At 44.3% G+C, this 23,543-nt stretch overlaps 1 protein-coding gene across 1 annotated transcript in view; it reads right to left on the reverse strand.

The window, feature by feature from the left end:
* LOC143765167 (glyoxylate reductase/hydroxypyruvate reductase-like) overlaps positions 1-23,543 on the reverse strand; it is a 94,305-nt gene that overhangs the window by 63,549 nt on the left and 7,213 nt on the right. Inside the window, exons 3-4 of the mRNA XM_077251562.1 lie at positions 23,014-23,086; positions 17,989-18,105 (exon numbers count right to left, since the gene is read on the reverse strand). Of these exons, the coding sequence (XP_077107677.1) occupies positions 17,989-18,105; positions 23,014-23,086 (190 nt within the window). The remainder of the gene's footprint in view (positions 1-17,988; positions 18,106-23,013; positions 23,087-23,543) is intronic.

Below are 23,543 nucleotides of genomic sequence, written 5' to 3' on the forward strand. Positions count from 1 at the left end.
AGGTTTCTTTTTTGGGTTTCATTTTTTCTCCTTCGGCTATTGAAATGGACCCTGTTAAAGTCCAGGCCATTCATGATTGGACTCAACCTACATCTGTAAAGAGCCTTTAGAAATTTTTGGGCTTTGCCAATTTTTATCGCCGCTTTATTGCTAATTTTTCTAGTGTGGTGAAGCCTCTGACCGATTTGACGAGGAAGGGCGCTGATGTGATGAATTGGTCCTCTGCGGCTGTTGAGGCCTTTCAGGAGCTTAAACGTCGTTTTACTTCTGCCCCTGTGTTGCGTCAGCCAGATGTTTTTCTCCCTTTTCAGGTTGAGGTTGATGCTTCTGAGATTAGGGCAGGGGCCATTTTGTCTCAGAGAAATTCTGATGGCTCGTTGATGAAACCATGTGCTTTCTTCTCCAGAAAGTTTTCGCCTGCTGAGCGTAATTATGATGTCGGCAATCGGGAGTTGTTGGCTATGAAGTGGGCATTTGAGGAGTGGCGACATTGGCTTGAGGGAGCCAAGCATCGCGTGGTGGTCTTGACTGATCATAAGAATCTGATTTACCTCGAGACTGCTAAGCGGTTGAATCCTAGACAAGCTCGGTGGTCTCTGTTTTTCTCACGTTTTGATTTTGTGGTCTCGTATATTCCGGGATCTAAGAATGTGAAGGCTGGTGCCCTTTCTAGGAGTTTTTTGCCTGATTCTCCGGGAGTTCTTGAGCCGGCTGGGATCCTCAAGGAGAGGGTGATTCTTTCTGCCATCTCCCCTGATTTGCGGCGGGTACTTCAGGAGTTTCAGGCTGATAAACCTGACCGCTGTCCTGTGGGGAAATTGTTTGTTCCTGATAGATGGACTAGCAGGGTAATTTCTGAGGTTCATTGTTCGGTGTTGGCTGGTCACCCTGGGATTTTTGGTACCAGAGATTTGGTGGCTAGGTCCTTTTGGTGGCCTTTCTTGTCGCAGGATGTGCGTTCGTTTGTGCAGTCCTGTGGGACCTGTGCTCGGGCTAAGCCTTGCTGTTCCCGTGCCAGTGGGTTGCTTTTGCCTTTGCCTATTCCTGAGAGGCCCTGGACCCATATTTCCATGGATTTTATTTCTGTTCTTCCTGTTTCTTAGAAGATGTCTGTCATCTGGGTGGTTTGTGACCGGTTTTCTAAGATGGTCCATTTGGTACCATTGTCTAAGTTGCCTTCCTCCTCTGATTTGGTTCCATTATTTTTTCAGCATGTGGTTCGCTTGCATGGTATTCCGGAGAATATTGTGTCTGACAGAGGTTCCCAGTTCGTTTCTAGGTTTTGGCGGTCTTTTTGTGCTAGAATGGGCATTGATTTGTCTTTTTCTTCAGCATTCCATCCTCAGACAAATGGCCAAACGGAGCGAACCAATCAGACATTGGAAACCTATTTGAGATGCTTCGTGTCTGCTGATCAGGATGATTGGGTGACCTTTTTGCCATTGGCCGAGTTTGCCCTTAATAATCGGGCTAGTTCGGCTACCTTGGTTTCGCCTTTCTTTTGTAATTTTGGTTTTCATCCTCGTTTTTCTTCGGGGCAGCTTGAGCCTTCTAACTGTCCTGGTGTGGATTCTGTGGTGGACAGGTTGCAGCAAATTTGGACTCATGTGGTGGACAATTTGACGTTGTCTCAGGAAAAGGCTCAACGTTTTGCTAACCGTCGTCGGTGTGTTGGTCCACGGCTTCGTATTGGGGATTTGGTCTGGTTATCTTCTCGTCATGTTCCTATGAAGGTTTCTTCCCTAAAGTTCAAGCCTCGCTTTATTGGGCCTTATAAGATTTCTGAGATTGTCAATCCGGTGTCTTTTCGTTTGGCCCTTCCGGCTTCCTTTTCCATTCATAATGTGTTCCAAAGATCCTTGTTGCGGAGATATGTGGTACCTATGGTTCCCTCCGTTGATCCTCCTGCTCCGGTGTTGGTTGCTGGGGAATTGGAATTAGTGGTGGAGAACGGAATTCACAACAGTACCCCCCCTTGAGGAGGGGTCACCGAACCCTCATCAGCGCCCCTAGGCCGATCAGGACGAGCCAGATGAAAGGCACGGACCAAATCAGCAGCATGGACATCAGAAGCAAAAACCCAAGAATTATCCTCCTGGCCATAACCCTTCCATTTGACAAGGTACTGAAGCCTCCGCCTCGAAAAACGAGAATCCAAAATCTTCTCAACCACATACTCCAACTCCCCATCAACCAACACAGGCGCCGGAGGATCAACAGAGGGAACAACGGGCACCACATATTTCCGCAATAAAGATCTATGGAAGACATTATGGATAGCAAAAGAGGCCGGAAGCGCCAATCGAAAAGACACCGGATTAATAATCCCAGAAATCCCATAAGGACCAATCAACAGAGGCTTAAACTTAGGGGAAGAAACCTTCATAGGAACATGACGGGAACACAACCAAACCAGATCCCCAACCCGAAGCCAGGAACCAACACAACGACGACGGTTAGCAAAACGTTGAGCCTCCTCCTGAGACAACACCAAATTGTCCACCACATGAGCCCAAATCTGCTGCAACCTGTCAACCACAGAATCCACACCAGTACAGTCAGAAGGCTCAACCTGCCCAGAAGAAAAACGAGGATGAAAACCAAAATTACAAAAGAAAGGCGAAACTAAAGTAGCTGAACTAGCCCGATTATTAAGGGCAAACTCGGCCAATGGCAAAAAGGCCACCCAATCATCCTGATCAGCAGACACAAAGCATCTCAAATAGGTCTCAAAGGTCTGATTAGTTCGCTCGGTCTGGCCATTTGTCTGAGGATGAAATGCAGAAGAAAAAGACAAATCAATGCCCAGCCTAGCACAAAAGGCCCGCCAAAACCTAGAAACAAACTGGGAACCTCTGTCGGACACAATATTCTCCGGAATACCATGCAAACGAACCACATGCTGAAAAAACAACGGAACCAACTCTGAAGAGGAAGGCAATTTAGGCAAAGGCACCAAATGAACCATCTTAGAAAACCGGTCACAAACAACCCAGATAACCGACATCCTCTGGGAAACCGGAATATCAGAAATAAAATCCATAGAAATATGCGTCCAGGGCCTCTCAGGGACCGGCAATGGCAAAAGTAACCCACTAGCACGGGAACAACAAGGCTTGGCCCGAGCACAAGTCCCACAAGACTGCACAAAAGAATGCACATCACGCGACAAGGAAGGCCACCAAAAGGACCTACCAACCAAATCTCTGGTACCAAAAATACCAGGATGACCAGCCAACACGGAACAGTGAACCTGAGAAATCACTCTACTAGTCCATCTGTCAGGAACAAACAATTTCCCCACAGGACAGCGGTCAGGTCTGTCAGCCTGAAATTCCTGAAGAACCCGCCGTAAATCAGGGGAAATGGCAGAAAGGACCACCCCTTCTTTCAGAATGCCGACCGGTTCAAGGACCTCAGGAGAATCAGGCAAAAAACTCCTAGAAAGGGCATCAGCCTTAATATTCTTAGAACCCGGAAGATAGGAAACCACGAAATCAAAACGGGAAAAAAACAAGGACCATCGAGCCTGTCTAGGACTCAGCCGTTTGGCAGACTTGAGGTAAATCAGATTCTTATGATCAGTCAGGACCACAATACGATGCTTAGCTCCCTCAAGCCAATGTCGCCACTCCTCAAACGCCATGACAGAAAATGATGACAATGAGCAGATCAAGGACACCGATAACAGAAATTTAGGTTGTACAGTAGTGATGGTAAATGAACTAGCGATCCTTTTTGTCTGCTTAGGGCAGACTGAAATGACATGAGAAGCGTCGCCACAATAATAACACAACCTATTCTGACGTCTGAGTCCTTGTCGTTCTGTCCTAGACAGAATCCTATCACACTGCATTGGCTCAGGAATTGGCTCTGAGGACGATGCCACAGCGCGCACAGTTCTACGCTCCCGCAAACGCCGATCTATCTGAATGGCCAGAGACATAGAATCACTCAGACCGGAAGGCGTGGGAAACCCCACCATAACATCTTTAATGGATTCAGAAAGACCCTTTCTGAAAATTGCCGCCAAAGCATCATCATTCCATTTAGTCAACACAGACCATTTTCTAAATTTCTGACAATACAATTCTGCCGCCTCTTGACCCTGAGAGAGGGCCAACAAGGTCTTCTCCGCTTGATCCACAGAATTCGGTTCATCATATAATAATCCTAAAGCCTGAAAAAAGGAATCTACATTAGAGCAGGATTCCCAGATTCCAGGGAAAATGCCCAATCCTGTGGATCACCACACAGCAGGGAGATGACGATTTTAACCTGCTGAATGGAATCACCGGAGGATCGAGGTCTCAAAGCAAAAAACAGTTTACAATTGTTTTTAAAACTCAAAAATTTGGACCTGTCACCAAAAAACAAATCAGGAGTAGGAATCTTCGGTTCTAAAACAGGAGTCTGAACAATATAATCAGAAATACCCTGTACCCTAGCAGCAAGCTGGTCTACACGAAAAGCTAATTCCTGAACATCCATGCTAGCACAAGACTCCTCAGCCACCCATAGATAAAGAGGGAAAAAAAGACAAAACAGACTGCAGAAAAAAAAATGGCTCAACACCTTTCTTCCCTTCTTCTGAGATGCATTTAGCTCATTATAGGCCAGTTGTGCTGTTATGATCCGGTGACCTTGGAGCCGCATGAAACTTTCTCTGGAGTAGGTGGAAACTATACTGACTGCAGATCCTGAACTAACACCGCAACTAGAAGTAGCTGTGGGGTGTGCCTAACAAACCCTAGACACCTCGACACAGCCGGAGGACTAAATACCCCTATAGATGGAAATAGGAATACTACCTTGCCTCAGAGCAGAACCCCAAAGGATAGGCAGCCCCCACGAATATTGACTGTGAGTAGGAGAAGAAAAGACACACGCAGGCAGAAAACAAGATTTAGCAAAAGAGGCCACTCTAGCTAAATAGGAAAGGATAGGACAGAATACTAAGCGGTCAGTATTAAAACCCTTCCAAAAATATCCACAGCAGATAATACAAAAAGTTCCACAATCTAACTAAAGACATGGAATGTATATCTGCCACTCCAGAGAATCCAACAAGACTGAGAAAATACTGACACAATCTAAGCTGGACAAGAAAACACAAAAGAATAGCACTGAATCATGAAGCACACAGCATGTGTGCCACAGAAAAAAAACCAGACACTTATCTTTGCTGATTTGGCAGAAAGGCAGGAGGAACCAGGCAGAGGTCCAACACCTCCCAACAACAATTGACAACTGGCAAGGACTACTGGATACTGCACACCTAAATACCCCAGTCAGAACTGCAATCAGCAGAAACACCTGACCAGGACTGCAACTCAGGGACAACTGCATTACCACCTACCACCACCGGAGGGAACCCAAAAGCAGAATTCACAACAGATAGTAGAAGGCAGCCTCATTTTCACCATTACTTCTTACGACTAAGACACCATCAATCTCTCCTGATGAACCTGGTTAGGGGAAACGCGTCGAGAGTTTGTTGAGAGTTCGCTTCCTTCATCTGAGGATCTATGCTATCATGATATCCAGCTGCCTGCATGACATTATGTAATAAAGGTTATATCTTATTAGGGGTGTTTTTTTAGGTACGTCGATTATTTTTCACCTTCTCATATTTTTGGTTGTAAGAAGATCCTTGTCAAAGTACCCCAAAAATTATGGCCTGGGTGCTGGGAGCATCTAATGAAACTGTCACAGACCTTTGATAGTTCTCCCCAGCCTAAATTGGACCTGTTGTGTGTCTCGCTCTTGTCTATTCCTTGGCTGTCCAAAGAACTTTGACCTCTGCCGCCAGCGTTGTCAGATAAGAATTTTTTGGCCAATTCTTCTACTACGGACTTCTGGTATTGCACCATTTTATTAGTCCTCTCCTTTTCCGGAAGGAGAGATGGAAAGTTCCCCTTATAGTGGGGGTTCAGAAGGGTAAACAGTCAGTAATTGGTGGTGCCCAAAATGAGTATAAAGCGAGGGTCACGTGAAAGATAACGGGACATAAAGTCTGTCATGTGCCACACTTCCAACAGTCAAGAGTTCACTGTCCCCACTAGGAGGATGACTATCTACTCCTCCTCCCTCTCTCCTCTTCAGGCCATCCATGCTGAACAGTTGAGAAGCTGGTATGGGTAGTACCCTCTGTAGCACAGGTAACTATCTCCTGTTCCTACTCCTCTTTATTACCCAATCTGTGATGAGATGAGGCAGGGTTCATTAGTATCACCTTGTCTGCTTTCTTCATCCATCGCCACCTGGTCTGCAAGCAAAGCTTTATCTTCCATTCTGAGTGATGAGTGTTTGAGTAGACCCAGAAGCATGATGGTCACGCTAATTATGTTGTCATCACTGCTCACCATCTTGATTGATTCCTTTAAGTTATGGAGTAGCACACAGATGTCAGACATCCATGGCCACTTGTCAGTTGTTATGTGCGGAGTCTGAGCAGAATACTGATGGGCATGTTGGAGCTAGTAATCAACTACTGCACTCTGCTGCTCACAAAGCCTTGCCAACATACGGAATGTTGAGTTCCAGTGCGTTGGCAGGTCGTGAACCAGTCGGTGAGGTGGCACTGGCAAGACCTGCTGCAGCGCTCGCAGACCGGCGGCAGCTGTGGCTGACTTGCGGAAATTGGTGCATGTGCAGTGTACCTTGACAGGTACCTCAGGCAAATAAGGGAAAGTATTCAGAAAGCGCTGAACTACAAAGTTGAGCACATCTGCCAGGCCATAAAATAGTGACAAGAGGTGGAAAATTGAACAAGAGCAGAGTGAGGCCTGGGCAGAAACAATAATCATAAATACATGATGTAGAGCACAGGTAAGTATAAATGCTCAAATACAAAGACATGAAGATGTGCAGAATGAAGCACCAAGATACATATACAAGTGCTTCTCCCTAAGTTAGAATATCATCAAAACATTTATTTCAGTTCTTCAATACAAAAAATGAAACGCATATATTATATAGAGTCATTACAAACAGAGTGATGTATTTCAAGTGTTTATTTCTGTTTATGTTGATGATTATGGCTTACAGCCAATGAAAACCCATAAGTCATTATCTCAGTAGATTAGAATAATTAATAAAAACACCTGTAAAGGCTTCCAAAGTGTTTAAAAAGGTCCCTTAGTCTGCTTCAGCAGGCTCAACAATCATGGGGAAGACTGCTAACTTGACAGAGGTCCAAAAAGCAGTCATTGACACACGGAGGGTAAGCCGCAAATGGTCATTGCTAGAGCAGCTGGCTGTTCACAGAATGCTGTATCCAAGCATATTAATGGAAAGTTGAGCGGAAGGAAAAAGTGTGATAGAAAAAGGTGCACAAGCAACTGGGATAACCATAGCCTTGAAAGGATTGTTAAAAGCAATTCAAAAATTTTGGGGAGATTCACAGGGAGTGGACTGCTGCTGGAGTCATTGCTTCAAGAGCCACCACACACAGCTGTATCCAGGACATGGGCTACAAGTGTCGCATTCCTTGTGTCAAGCCACTCATGACCAATAGATGATGCCAGAGGAGTCTTACCTGGGCCAAGGAGAAAAAGAACTGGACCCTTGCTCTGTATTACTTTCAGATGAAAGTAAAGTTTGTATTTCATTTGTAAATCAAGATCTGAGAGTCTGGAAGAATGGAGTGGAGAGGCACACAATTCAGGCTGCTTGAGGTCTAGTGTGAGGTTTCCACAATCAGTGATGGTTTGGGGAGCATGTCATTTGCTGGTGTAGGTACACTGTGTTTTATCAAGACTAAAGTCAGAGCAGCCATCTACCAGTAAATTTTAGAGCACTTCATGCTTCCCTCTGCCAACAAGCTTTATGGACAGGGAAATTTCATACTCAAGCAGGACTTGGCACCTGTCCACACTGCCAAAAGTGTCAATACATTGTTTAAAAACAACAGTATCACTGTACTTGATTGGCTAGCAAACTCACCTGATCTTAACACTATAGGGCATCTATGGGATATTGTCAAGAGGAAGATGAGACTGAGAGACACTAGACACAACAATGTAGACGAGCTGAAGGCTGCTATCAAAGCATCCTGGGCTTCCATAACATCTCGGCAGTGCCACAGGCTGATCGCTTCCATGCCACACCGCATCGATGCAGTAATTGATGCAAAAGGAGCCCCGACCAAGTATTGAGTGCACTTACTGAATATACACTTCAGTAGGCCAACATTTCGGATTTTAAAATAATTTTTCAAGTTGGTGTTATAAAGCATTCTAATTTACTAAGATAATTACTTTTTGGTTTTCATTGGCTGTAAGCCATAATCATTAATATTAACAGAAATAAACACTTGAAATAAATCACTCTGTTTGTAATGACTTTATATAATATATGAGTTTCACTTTTTGAATTGAAGAACTGAAATAAATTAACTTTTTAATGATATTCTAATTTAGTGAGAAGCACTTGTATGTGTGCGAGGTTGCCAAGCTTCAAAGCCACCACTAGGTGTGACGCCGCAGGAAGGCGAGCACTAAGAGTGGACCCTCTGGTCCGTGGAATAGACCTACCCCTGGGCGAGCGGACCTCGTGGAGACCGACCCCTATACAGGGATCATCAGGAGCAAGCCCAGAGGTCACTAGAACCAAGGTAACTGGTACCAAGAGGGACGGCTCAGGCAGTGAACAGGAACCGGAGCAGAAGGAACCAGAGGAACGGGAGGCGGGGAACACGGATAATGGTACACAGATGGGAGTAGACGCAAGAACGGGAACACAGGACGGCAGAAGCGGAGACAAATGGAGAGGGAAAGAAAAAACACGGGAAGAGGATACTACTAGGACTGAGTACTGGGGTACTGGATTATGGTGGACAGGAGTGCACACTAGAGACACAACCGTGCAGTAGCAGAGAGAGCGCGAGCGAAGACAGCAGGTGCAGGCCAGGGTTTCAGAGCGGGTAGCTAGTGAATAACCAGGCACATCCCCTTGGAGGAGGTGTCCTGAAATACCCAAGAATTCACCTGGATTGGCTGCCGGGGATTACTGGGCAGAAACAAGCAAAAGTATAAATCTATAGAGAAAAAGCGCACGTGCCCTTTAAGGAACCCGGCGCATGCGCAGACGCCGGGAAGAGCTCACAAGCGGAAGCCGAGGCGAGACGCAGTGTGACCGAGGAAGGAGGAGGCACCAGGACCCAGGAGAGAAGCCGGTGGAACCAGAACCTGCAGTAGATGGGCGGACCGCGGCGGACCAGATGAGTGACCAATGGGCGGGCCGGCGGGGAGACAGCAGTGATGGCAGGCACAGTCATGGAGATACTAGGTTACGGTCATTATCATATACGACTATGGTTGGTTGTAGGTTCAGCAGCGAGAGCCACAGCTCTGCCTGGTCTGTTAGACCTTTGAACAACCTTGCTGCGGTTTGCTGTTTGTCACCTAAACATATAAGTTTAAGAATAGCCTGTTACTGCCTCACCGAGGCAGTGCTGCAGTGCTTCCAGTTTGTGACTGATATATATGATAATTCTGAGATGGAGGATGAGGAGGAGGGGGTGCATGAACTGGCGTAGGAAAAATAGAGAAACCCTGATTGAACTTGGGCCCACAATTGTAGATGTCAGTAGCACATGGAGTGATCCCAGGGTCTGTGTTGTGAATTAGACTTTTTTGGCTCCCTCTTGTGGTCACTAGTGATATGACTCTGGGATTGTCTTTCCTCAGTTTGGCACCCACCTGGGTCGTTAGTCCAGGGGTGTTGCTATATAAACTTCCTGGATCCTCAGTCCAGTGCCTGGCATCGTTGTAATCAGATCCTTTCTGTTTGCTCCTGTCTGCTGGTCCGGGTTCTTGCAAAATTAAGCTAAGTCCTGCTTCCTTGTTTTTTGGTTATCTGTATTGCTCTTATTTTCTGTCCAGCTTGTACTAAATGTGATTCCTGATTTTGCTGGAAGCTCTAGGGGGCTGGTATTCTCCCCCCGGGCCGTTAGACGGTTCGGGGGTTCTTGAATATCCAGCGTGGAAATTTTGATAGGGTTTTTGCTGACCGTATAAGTCATCTTACTATATTCTGCTATTAGTCAGTGGGCCTCTCTTTGCTAAATATCTAGTTCATTCTTACGTTTGTCTTTTCTCCTTACCTCACCGTTATTATTTGTGGGGGGCTTGTATCCAACTTTTGGGGTCTTTTCTCTGGAGGCAAGAAAGGTCTATCTTTTCCCTTCTAGGGTTAGTTAGTTCTCCGGCTGGCGCGAGACGTCTAGAACCAACGTAGGCACGTTCCCCGGCTGCTGCTACTTGTGGTGCTAGGATTAGATATACAGTTAGCCCAGTTACCACTGCCCTATGAGCTGGTTTTTTATGTTTGCAGACTTGGTATGTACTTTTGAGACCCTCTGCCATTGGGGTCATAACAGTATGCCAGGCCAGAGTTGAATGTTTAATGCATTGCAGAAGTGGGATAATAAGAAAGGAAATTCTGAGTTTTTTTTTTTTTTTCCTCTCTTTGTTCCTCCCCTTTACCTCTGAGTGGCTTGTGCTTGCTGCAGACATGAATGTCCAGACCTTGATTACAAGTGTGGATCAGCTTGCTGCTCGTGTGCAGGGCATACAAGATTTTGTTACCAGTAGTCCAATGTCTGAACCTAAAATACCTATTCCTGAACTGTTCTCTGGAGACCGATTCAAGTTTAGGAATTTCAGGAATAATTGTAAATTGTTTCTATCTCTGAGACCCCGTTCATCTGGAGACTCAGCTCAGCAAGTTAACAATTTTATCTCTTTCTTACGGGGCGACCCTCAGGATTGGGCCTTCTCGCTAGCGCCAGGAGATCCGGCATTGGCAAATATTGATGCGTTTTTTCTGGCGCTCGGATTGCTTTACGAGGAACCCAATCTTGAAATTCAGGCAGAAAAAGCCTTGCTGGCTATTTCTCAGGGCCAGGATGAAGCTGAAGTGTATTGCCAAAAATTTCGGAAATGGTCCGTGCTTACTCAGTGGAATGTGCTCTGGCCGCAAATTTCAGAAATGGCCTTTCTGAAGCCATTAAGAATGTGATGGTGGGTTTCTCCATTCCTACAAGTCTGAATGATTCCATGGCGCTGGCTATTCAAATTGACCGGCGTTTGCGGGAGCGCAAAACTGCTAATCCTCTGGTGGTGTTGTCTGAACAAACACCTGATTTAATGCAATGTGATAGAATTCAGACTAGAAATGAACGGAAAAATCATAGACGTCAGAATGGGTTGTGTTTTTACTGTGGTGATTCTACACATGTTATATCAGCATGCTCTAAGCGCCTAACAAGGGTTGTTAGCCCTGTCGCCATTGGTAATTTGCAACCTAAATTTATTTTGTCTGTGACTTTAATTTGCTCATTGTCTTCCTACCCTGTTATGGCGTTTGTGGATTCAGGTGCTGCCCTGAGTCTTATGGATCTGTCATTTGCCAAGCGCTGTGGTTTTGTTCTTGAGCCTTTGGTAAATCCTATCCCTCTTAGAGGTATTGATGCTACGCCACTGGCGGAAAATAAACCGCAGTTTTGGACACAGGTAACCATGTGCATGACTCCTGAACATCGGGAGGTGATTCGTTTTCTTGTTCTGCATAAAATGCATGATTTGGTCGTTTTGGGTCTGCCATGGTTACAGACCCATAATCCAGTCTTGGATTGAAAGACAATGTCTGTGTCAAGTTGGGGCTGTCAGGGAATTCATGGTGATTCCCCGCCGGTGTCTATTGCTTCCTCTACTCCTTCGGAAGTTCCTGAGTATTTGTCTGATTATCAGGATGTATTCAGCGAGTCCAGGTCCAGTGCTCTGCCTCCTCATAGGGACTGTGACTGCGCCATAGATTTGATTCCAGGTAGTAAATTTCCTAAGGGAAGACTATTTAATCTGTCTGTACCTGAGCATACCGCAATGCGTTCGTATATCAAGGAGTCTCTGGAGAAGGGGCATATCCATCCATCCTCTTCGCCTCTTGGAGCGGAATTATGATGTTGGCAATCGGGAGTTGTTGGCCATGAAGTGGGCATTTGAGGAGTGGCGTCATTGGCTCGAGGGTGCTAAGCATCGTGTGGTGGTCTTGACTGATCACAAAAATCTGATGTATCTCGAGTCTGCTAAACGCCTGAATCCTAGACAGGCCCGCTGGTCATTGTTTTTCTCCCGTTTTGACTTTGTGGTCTCGTATTTACCAGGTTCAAAGAATGTGAAGGCTGATGCTCTTTCAAGGAGCTTTGTGCCTGACTCTCCTGGAGTCGTAGAACCAGTTGGTATTCTTAAAGAGGGAGTTATCTTGTCAGCCATTTCTCCGGATTTGCGACGTGTGTTGCAGAGATTTCAGGCTGGTAGACCTGACTCTTGTCCACCTGACAGACTGTTTGTTCCTGATAAGTGGACCAGCAGAGTCATTTCCGAGGTTCATTCCTCGGTGTTGGCAGGGCATCCGGGAATTTTTGGCACCAGAGATCTGGTGGCTAGGTCCTTTTGGTGTCCTTCCTTGTCACGGGATGTGCGGTCATTTGTGCAGTCCTGTGGGACTTGTGATCGAGCTAAGCCTTGCTGTTCTCGTGCCAGCGGGTTGCTCTTGCCCTTGCCTGTCCCGAAGAGGCCTTGGACACACATTTCCATGGATTTCATTTCAGATCTTCCGGTGTCTCAGGGCATGTCTGTCATCTGGGTGGTATGTGATCGCTTTTCCAAGATGGTCCATTTGGTATCTTTGCCTAAGCTGCCTTCCTCTTCCGATCTGGTTCCTTTGTTCTTTCAGAATGTGGTTCGTTTACACGGCATTCCTGAGAATATTGTGTCTGACAGAGGATCCCAGTTTGTTTCCAGGTTCTGGCGATCCTTTTGTGCTAAGATGGGCATTGATTTGTCGTTTTCGTCTGCTTTTCATCCTCAGACTAATGGACAAACGGAGCGAACTAATCAGACTCTGGAGGCTTATTTGAGGTGTTTTGTTTCTGCAGATCAGGATGATTGGGTGACCTTCTTGCCGTTGGCTGAGTTTGCCCTTAATAATCGGGCTAGTTCCGCTACTTTGGTTTCGCCTTTTTTTTGCAACTCTGGTTTCCATCCTCGTTTTTCCTAGGGACATGTGGAGCCTTCTGACTGTCCTGGGGTAGATTCCGTGGTGGATAGGTTGCAGCAGATCTGGAATCATGTGGTGGACAACTTAACGTTGTCACAGGAGAAGGCTCAGCGTTTTGCCAACCGCCGCCGCGGTGTGGGTCCCCGACTTCGTGTTGGGGATTTGGTATGGCTGTCTTCTCGATTTGTTCCTATGAAGGTCTCCTCTCCTAAATTTAAGCCTCGCTTCATCGGTCCTTACAAGATATTGGAAATCCTTAATCCTGTGTCCTTTCGCTTGGATCTTCCGGTGTCGTTTGCCATTCACAACGTGTTCCATAGGTCTTTGTTGCGGCGGTACGTTGTGCCTGTGGTTCCTTCTGTTGAGCCTCCTGCTCCGGTGTTGGTTGAGGGCGAGTTGGAGTACATGGTGGAGAAGATCTTGGATTCTCGTGTCTCCAGACGGAGGCTTCAGTATCTGGTCAAGTGGAAGGGCTATGGCCAGGAGGATAATTCCTGGGTGGTTGCCTCTGATGTGCATGCGGCCGATTTAGTTCGTGCCTTTCACGCTGCTCATCCTGATCGCCCTGGTGGTCCTGGTGAGGGTTCGGTGACCCCTCCTTAAAGGGGGGGTACTGTTGTGAATTAGACTTTTTTGGCTCCCTCTTGTGGTCACTAGTGATATGACTCTGGGATTGTCTTTCCTCAGTTTGGCACCCACCTGGGTCGTTAGTCCAGGGGTGTTGCTATATAAACTTCCTGGATCCTCAGTCCAGTGCCTGGCATCGTTGTAATCAGATCCTTTCTGTTTGCTCCTGTCTGCTGGTCCGGGTTCTTGCAAAATGAAGCTAAGTCCTGCTTCCTTGTTTTTTGGTTATCTGTATTGCTCTTATTTTCTGTCCAGCTTGTACTAAATGTGATTCCTGATTTTGCTGGAAGCTCTAGGGGGCTGGTATTCTCCCCCCGGGCCGTTAGACGGTTCGGGGGTTCTTGAATATCCAGCGTGGAAATTTTGATAGGGTTTTTGCTGACCGTATAAGTCATCTTACTATATTCTGCTATTAGTCAGTGGGCCTCTCTTTGCTAAATATCTAGTTCATTCTTACGTTTGTCTTTTCTCCTTACCTCACCGTTATTATTTGTGGGGGGCTTGTATCCAACTTTTGGGGTCTTTTCTCTGGAGGCAAGAAAGGTCTATCTTTTCCCTTCTAGGGTTAGTTAGTTCTCCGGCTGGCGCGAGACGTCTAGAACCAACGTAGGCACGTTCCCCGGCTGCTGCTATTTGTGGTGCTAGGATTCGATATACGGTTAGCCCAGTTACCACTGCCCTATGAGCTGGTTTTTTATGTTTGCAGACTTGGTATGTACTTTTGAGACCCTCTGCCATTGGGGTCATAACAGGTCTGACTCGGTCCCGGCCTCCAGCAGGTTCACCCAGTCCCTGGCAACAAACTCTTGTCCACGTGTCGGTTGTTAAGTGGACTTTCTCACTAACTGCATTTGTCAGGGCACGGGTTATGTTATGGGACACGTGCTGGTATAAAGTGTGGACTGCTTTCTGGGAGAAATAGTTTCAGCTGGGAAGCAAGTACCGAGGGACGGATGCTGCCATGAGGTTGTGAAAAGCCTGAGTGTCCACAAGCCTAAACAGCAACATTTGCAGAGCAAACAGTCTGGAAATTTGGCTATTTAGTGTTTGAGCCTGTGGGTAGATGGCTGCGTATTTGCACTTGCATTCAAAGGCCTGTGGTAGGAACAGCTAAATGCTGCTCTGGAACAAGGAAGTGGACGTAGTTGCTGATGGTTGTTGCATCTGTGCAGGGCAGGTGGCATCCACGCCTGCATCCTGGACAGGGGATTAGCAAGCACGTAGCACAGGGAAAGAGGCAGTGGCATCTCCTGCAGTCACGAATTGGGGACCCAGGCATTCGGCCCAGCTAGCTGGGTGCTTGGATAAAATGTGCCTAAGCATGCTGGTGATGGTCAGGCCCCTGCTGATCTTTGGAACGTCACAGGTTGCACATGACTGATGTATTATCTTCGGCACTTTCTGTAAAAAAGTACCAGACTGGGGAACACCTGGCCCTTGGCCTAGGATCTGGCCACGTGGGGGTGGTCTAGGAAACAGCTGAATGCCTTTCCCTGCCGTAAGCCCCACTGCATCTTTGTGCTTGTTGCTGCACTGTGGATCCTTCCCCTTCTGCGCTGCTGTTACTGCTCTGCATGCCACCTTGCTAGGTTGGGTCAGTGACTTAATCATCAACCACCTTGTCTTCCACTTCCCCACTCTGGTCCTCCTCCTGACTTGTTCTCTTAACATGACTTGTTGGCAACTGTGTCTCATCATCCTCCTCTTGAGACTGTAATAGCCGTTTATCACAGTCGGCGTCTTCTAATTGTGGCTGCTCAAATATTTAGGCCTCAGCACACACAATTTTCTCATATCCCTCTTGAAACTTGCACGGTGACAGACAGGAAGAAGCCATACATGGAAAGGTAAAGGGTTCATTGAACTGTCCAAGTATGAGGTTACTTGTATTCTGGGACACTTCATGGTGGGAAGAAGGAGGATCTGGGTGACGTTAATGTGGTCCAGACTCTTGGCTACTGAGACTGGACCATGTGGAAGACAGGGTGGTGCTGGGAAACAGACTGGAAGCATTATCTGCCATCAAACCCACAACCTGCTCTCACGGTTTTGACTTTAACCCCTTCATGACCAGAGCTTTTTTTGGTTTTGCATTTTTGTTTTTCACTCCCCTTCTTTCCAGAGCCATAACTTTTTTATTTTTCCATCAATATAGCCATGTGAGAGCTTATTTTTGGCTAGATGGGTTGTAATTTTGCACTATTCCATTGGTTTTACCATGTCATGTAACAGAAAATGGGAAAAAAATTCCAAGTGCGGTGAAATTGCAAAATAAAGTGCAATCCCACACTTGTTTTTTGTTTGGCTTTTTGCTAGGTTCACTAAATGCTAAAACTGACCAAAAACATGTAATTCTGGCGTTTTGATTTTTTTATCACCATGCCGTTTAGCGATCAGGTTAATCCTTTTTTTATTGATAGATTGGGCAATTCTGAACGCGGCGATACCAAATATGTCTATGTTTGATTTTATTTTTATTGTTTTATTTTGAGTGGGGCGAAAGGGGGGTGATTTGAACTTTTATTTTTTTCATATTTTAAATTTATTTTTTTTTACTTTTGGCATGCTTCAGTAGCCCCCATGGGAGGCTAGAAGCTGCAACAACTTGATTGGCTCTGCTAAATAGAGGCGATGCTCAGATCGCCTCTATGTATTAGAATTACAGTATTGCTATGAGCGCTGAACACAGGGTGGCGCTCACAGAAATCCGGCATCAACAACCATAGAGGTCTCAAGGAAACCTCTGGTTTTCATGCCGACGCACCGATTAGCTCCTGTAGCTCCTACTACAGCAGTTAATTCTCCCTAAAATGCTGCTAACTTCAGTATTAGGGTACTTTCACACTAGCATTTTTTGCAATACGTCGCAATGCATCGTTTTGGCAAAAAAACGCATCCTGCAAAGTTGTCTGCAGGATGCGTTTTTTCCCCATTGACTAACATTAGCGACGCATTGCGACGCATTGACACACGTCGCAACCGTCATGCGACGGTTGGGTCGTGTTGTGGCGGACCGTCGGCAGCAAAAAAGTTGCTTGCAACGTTTTTTGCTACGTCGAGAACGTCTTTTCCGACTGCGCATTCGCGGCTGGAACTCCGCCCCCTCCTCCCCGCACCTTACAATGGGGCAGCGGATGCGCTGAAAATCAGCATCCGCTGCACCCGTTGTGCAGCGCAAACAACACTAGCGTCGGTACGTCGGCCCGACGCACTGCGACGGGCCGAGTACGACGCTAGTGTGAAAGTAGCCTTATAGAATAGAATCTATTTGCTTAGCCCAGAAATGGCTACGGCATTACTGTGATTGGCAGGCACTCTGCGCATGTTTAGTTACTGAAAATCAGGCACTAAACATGCGGGGTGGGGAATCGAGCATGGCGAGTACCCGTATACAGGCAGGAAGCTTGATCAAGCTTCAAGCAGCGCCGAGCACACTGACCCATCACTAGTAATAACATTTGTTGTTAAATTACAATGCTGTTTCTGACGCTACATGAACATGGCAACCACTTGATGGCCACATTAAGGACAATAACATTAACAATAACATTTGGTCTGTCCTGACACAAATTTAGCAGAAAATGACAAAGATGCAGAGCTTTTTTTGCTGTCACATGCAAAATGTCCTGCTGCCATTGTTTTCAATAATCTAAATAATTAATAAGATCCCCATATATGTATTTACATACAATTGCTAATAAAGGTGTCACAATTGAGTATTTCCTGATGAAGGAGTTCTTTGAAACTCAGAAACACAATGAATAAAGACGACTTTTAATAATATCTTTGGACTACATGATTCAGCAGCGCAGAATTTGACCACGTTCTCCTACATTGTATTCACAATTGAGAAAATGTAATGAAATATATTTTATGAAGATGTTAAGCACTAGAAATGGCAAGTTTTATTGTATGTTGCTTTTACAGCAATGCATTGAAATTCTCCAATACTCTGGTTTTGATGTAATGGACATTACATATTTCATGTTTAACAGACATCATGTACAGTATGTGCTTTGGATTTTGAAGAGGTTGTATTATAGCGATGTAATATTGATAAGTTTTAATAAGTTTAATATTTTTACAACTTTGTGCAGATAGTAGTGCACCTAAAACAGCATAGATGGCACAAATAGATTTCATACTAAGTATAAAATAAAGTGCACTTCAAAGTGGGTTGGGTTACGAACAGGGATAAATGTACAGTCTATGAAACCTAGGGAATCATGGTGGCATGAAGTGACATTGCAAAATAATAATTTATTGCTATCCTCTATATAAGCTTTTTTATATTACCTCCTTGCTTCATCCACAGCCTCAATTAGCCTTCGAGACGTTGCAAGCAATAGCGCCACTGTAAGCTCAGCCACAGCTTCTGTTAAAACATCAGGGGTAAATCCAACTCGGATGCCTCTGAGAAGCAAGACATTAAATATTAAAAAAGACAGAAAAGACACAGACATCTATCTTGTAATAATTTCTAACAAGTGGTTAAAAATAGAGATGAGCAAATCTATTTGATACAAATCGAATATGTGTAGAATTCCGCTAAATTTGCAGATCCCAGCGAATTAGAACAATTTGCACTAATCAGCAAAAGAAGTCCTCTTCCATTTCACACATTGCAGAAGTTGCATCGTCCAAAGAAGGCTGACATGACCGCAGGCATGACCACTTAGTCTTCCACATAATGCCTTGCATCTACCACATTAAATTGTATAGCTCTGCCAATTAGGAGGGAAAATTATAATCTGTATAAAAGACAAGGTAGGAGATGTATCAGCCATTTTAGGGTGATTTTGGATATTTAGGATGTTTCAGCAATAGGGATTGGAAGAAAGAGCCCTAAAACATTGGACACATATGCCAGAAAGTAATGTATGATTGCAGCACTGAAGAAGAGAGTAGTAGTCTGGGAATACTGTTATTCAATTGATTGGCTGAAAAAGAGGTAGGATAGGTGTAAATGGCATCTGTACTACTGCATTACAATTACAATTTGTTTTACACATTTGTGTTTCTTCATTCTTAATGCACTAGAAGGCAGTAGCAAGACAGCACTATATTAGAAACCAAAAAAATTGAAATCAGTGTCAAAGACTATATTCTTGCTTGTCACAAGCGACTGTAATGAACTTTTGAATTTCTTCTGCAATCCTTTTTCTGAACAAGGGAATAATTGTTGGTTTCTTTTTTTAATATAAAAGAAAATTCTCCAAACTCTAAACATTAACTTCAGCTGTATAGCTCACAAAGTGTGCATGTGTGAACAATTATTTTTTAACATAATTTTACTAGTCAAATTTTACAAACCAATTTTTCAACCATGTATGGTTAAAGTACAATTGGCAATGGCAATGGACAGGATAGGTAAAAAAAAATAAAAACCCACAACATGGCTAAGAATGTGGGAGGCACTAGCATCAGCAGGGACATGACCACCACCACTGGCACCAGCCATCTGGGCTAAATAATACTACTGTCACGATTCCACACCCAGTATGACTTGGATGCAGTTACTGACGGCTCAGCTATCCAATCTGGTACAGGGGCCTGATGAAGCTGTCAGTACTTGACAGCTCAGTATCCAGACTGGTGCAAGGGCATGCTGAGCTGTTTTTATTGACAGCTCAGCCATCCAATGTCAGACTGGAGGGTGCTGGTTGTCTCCAGCTGTTCATTGTCCCAGGTGATTGACCTGCTACTTAACTGGCCCTTTAGTTCCAGACATCTGCCAGATGTACATTCAGCTTTTGTGTGGTTTGTCTCTCTATGCCTTGTGTTCTTTTGCTGATCTTTCGTTTCCTGACCTTGGACCTCGTTCTGACCATCCATCTGTTTAACCCATTTGTTCTGATCTACTACCTTCCGGATATTTTGACTTTGGGCCATTACCTGTCTTCGGCTTTGTCTCTTCCTTCTGTTTATGATGTACCCACCTGGCTTTTGAGCTCAGACTCTTTGACTATCCCAACTCATATCCTATCTGTGAGAAGTGTCACAACTACCAAAATCAGGTCATAACTGTCCCGCCTTAAATTGCAAATGTGTTAATGGGGAGTAAACAGAAAGTATAATATATGGCACATCACTCATCTCAGTCAAGCAGCATGATATTACCTCTAACATTAACACTATCAGTTTAAATCAGTGTTCAGCACAAAATGGTCTGCCTGAGTACAAATGACTAAAAGGGAAAATTATTGGCTGTTTTTTAATAAAATAATACAAAACATGACAGTGCACTGTATTATTAAATTGGCTCAATCTGATTGAGAATCTGTGGTCAATCCTCAAAAAGTGAGTGTCACGGGGTTACCACAACAGAGAGGAGCCAGAAGATAGCAGCATCTGATTGCTCCTAACATAGAGAAGCCAGAAAACAGTAGCATCTGATTGCTCCTACTCCTGAGCTGAAAAGAAGAACTTTACCTTCTTTTTAAATGGTGTTAATTTTTCTTGGCAGAACAGGAGTTAATCGGCCATGTTAGGAGCTCTAAGAGACTGAGCTGTCAGCTGTGCTCAGAAAGACACTCCTATCCACTATATTTTCTGAGTCCTGATTGAAAACCATGTCAGAGCTAGGTTTTGCTGCATGGCTTGGAGGAGAGGTGTTTATATGAGAAGGAGTTTGAAGGAGTTATCTGTGACTGTTGAGTGGTTTGTAAGTGTGATAATTGCCTTCCCTCATCTTACTTTGGTTTTGCCCCCATTGCATTCCTCTGTTATATGTGAGTGTATATTTGTATGCCTGTTATTTTCAGTTACCCCTTGTTTGTGTAGCCTTGTTTGTCGGGTTGGTGTGCTGCACTGCATGACAGCGCCCCTCTTCTCTAGGTGGCTAGGTGGGGGAAGAGAACAGATGGAGGGCTGATTCAGGAGATAAGGTAAGGGTGGCAGCTCCGGCATATTCACCTTCAGAAGTATCCCGGGGAATAGGGCTAGCTAGGGCGCCCCATAGTGTTAGGGACAGGGAAGGAGCAAAGACACAGAGGTTGTGATAAACTCCAAGCACTGATTAGACATCAGTCAGGATTTGGCCCAGAATCTGATATTCAACATGCCAAGGCCAATTTCAATTGTAGAAGTCTTGAAAAGTAAGAGTCCACACTGTAGATTTTGAGCCTTTGCATAAATTTGATGTATTTATCAATACAAGTATAAAAATGTGCGGAATTCTTATAATTGTACTTTACTAAGCATAGAAACACTTGACTAACAGATAGAAAAACAAAATTTGTGTCAGCCTCAAAAGTATTGGCCATAACGGTGATATTATGACTGCAGTGCAAATTGCTGCTGCAGCTAATCACTGAGATCAGTGGCTTGTGCTGTCTACATTTAGTGAGCACAATGATTGGCAGTAGATAATATGTAAAACCAAGAGCAGTGGCAGAGAGCTGGCACTGGTCCCACAGAGGGAGAGGACCATTTTATTTTACAATTTTAATACAATGCTTGGTATTAAAGGCCTATATCCTAAAAGTGGAAAATCCTTTTAAAGCTATATTCATACTGCTGTATTAGGTTTAATACCATTACACTTCACTCTGATCTTGCAGTCAAAATGACCACTATGGAAGCCATGGGATTCTCATACAACAAATCTGACAAAGCATTGAAACTTCAGATTGTGTAACTTAAAAATAAATACTGGACTGCTATTCTGCATGAATATGAAATATGCTGTATTAGATGGTGTTATCTTCAAAGAGTCAAAAATGATCCTCAAAGTGTTATTCTAAAATCATAATGATATTTGATGTTCATTTTCATGTAACTTTATTCTGGCCTACCAAAATAAATATTTTTTTAAATTTGACCAGATTTGGACATATTACCCGCACCTCCCTCAATGTTGCCCTTCTGTTTATCTTCCTTTGCCAATGAACTGTCCTCCATGGCAATGGTGGAGAATGCACAGATGCCGTCCTCTGCCTGACTGCATACTCGCTTTCTCAGTCATATTTACTGTATATATTTATCTTGTATTACTTTTCTGCTGATGAAATCATTGTATTTATCATTAAATATTTTAGGTTTTCACTGCTTTATTCATTATTCTTGGAAATCTTTATTCCTATGATGTTCCTTGTTAGAGCATTGCAGATACAGTTGGAGAGGTAAGGTCAATTACATGTGCACAGGAGAGCAGAGGGTGGGGGCTGCAGCACTGAGGAGAAGCAGGGTGCTGATGGGAAATGTAGTTTTAGCAAATAGCAAGACAGCAGCCCAATGAGCTCTGTGACGACGAATGCAGAGGGGCAGAATGAGATGAAAAAAGAAACAAGAACAAGTAGTCATGCTGATGGTGTGCTTTGTGAAAAAAAATTGCGCGATTTTGGGAATAACATTTTAAGGACAAACTTACCAATTTTTTCAATTGAGGCAGATGCTTCCTTATCATTCCATGATTGTTGTGAACTATATTTCTTGGCTCCCTCTTGTGGTCACTAGCGGTATGGCACTTGGATTGTTTTCCTCCAGGTTGGTACCCACCTGGTTCGTTAAGCCTTGGGTGTTCCTATTTAGACTTCCTGGATACTCAGTCTAGTGCCTGGAATCGATGTAATCAGTCTATGTCTGTTTTCTCCTGACTCCTGGTCTTCTGAGTTTTGCAAGATAAGCTAAGTTCTGCTTTCTTATTTTTGTTCGTTTGCATTAGCTCTTATTTTGTTCCAGCTTGTTCAAAATGTGATTTCTGTTTTTGCTGGAAGCTCAAGGGGGCTGATATTCTCCCCCCACACCGTTAGTCGGTGCGGGGGTTCTTGGATATTCAGCGTGGATATTTTTGTAGGGTTTTTGCTGACCGCATAAGTCCGCTTCCTATTTTCTGCTACTAATTAGTGGGCCTCTCTTTGCTAAATCTAGTTCATTCTTACGTTTGTCTTTTCTTCTTACCTCACCGTTATTATTTGTTGGGGGCTTGTATTATAACTTTGGGGTCTTTTCTCTTGAGGCAAGTGAGGTCTTATTTTCTCTGAAAGGGTTAGTTAGTTCTCCGGCTGGCGCGAGACATCTAGAATCAACGTAGGTACGTTCCCCGGCTGCTTCTGGTTGTTGTGCTAGGATCAGGTATGCGGTCAGCCAAGTTACCACCTCCCTGTGAGCTGGTTTTTGTGTTTGCGGAGTTAGCTGGTACTCCTGAGATCCTCTACCACTAGGATCATAACAATGATATAGTTTCCATAGTTCTGAACATGTTGGACTTAATGCTTCAAAACCATCTCTGAAAACAGTGTCCACTCCTTCTACTAGTAAATGATGACCATTGTGCCAAGATATAATTAGTTTAAATACTTTTAGGTATTACAATCTTACCGCTTTTTAATTTCCTCTAATGACAAATGGTCATACCCCACAGACATGGTGCTGACAACTTTCAAGCTTGGACCTGTGGAAGTAAATAGCAGATGTCTTGAAAAAAATGTCAGATTTATTTTTTAATAAGAAACATAGTCATATTGTAATCCACTGTTGCCAATCTTTAATGGAAAGGTTTCTATAGCCCTTGATAAGCATCCAAAAATGATCATAAATTATCCATATAGTCTAAAATGACGATGATGACATCGGAGCCACCATATGTGTACTGATTTTGGGTCACTTGTGAAAACAACAATAGTACAGCAGGGCACATTTACTAATACTTTGTTCCTCAGAGCAATATGTCAACACAGAATATATTATTATTATTATTATTATTCATTTTTATAGCGCCATTTATTCCATGGCGCTTTACATGTGAAATACGGGGCAAATATAGACAAATACATTAGACATGACCAAAAAAAACAAGGCACACGGGTACATAAGGAGGGAGGACCCTGCCCGTGAGGGCTCACAATCTG

The sequence above is a fragment of the Ranitomeya variabilis genome, chromosome 1 (assembly GCF_051348905.1).
Source record: "Ranitomeya variabilis isolate aRanVar5 chromosome 1, aRanVar5.hap1, whole genome shotgun sequence".
Taxonomy (NCBI): domain Eukaryota; kingdom Metazoa; phylum Chordata; class Amphibia; order Anura; family Dendrobatidae; genus Ranitomeya; species Ranitomeya variabilis.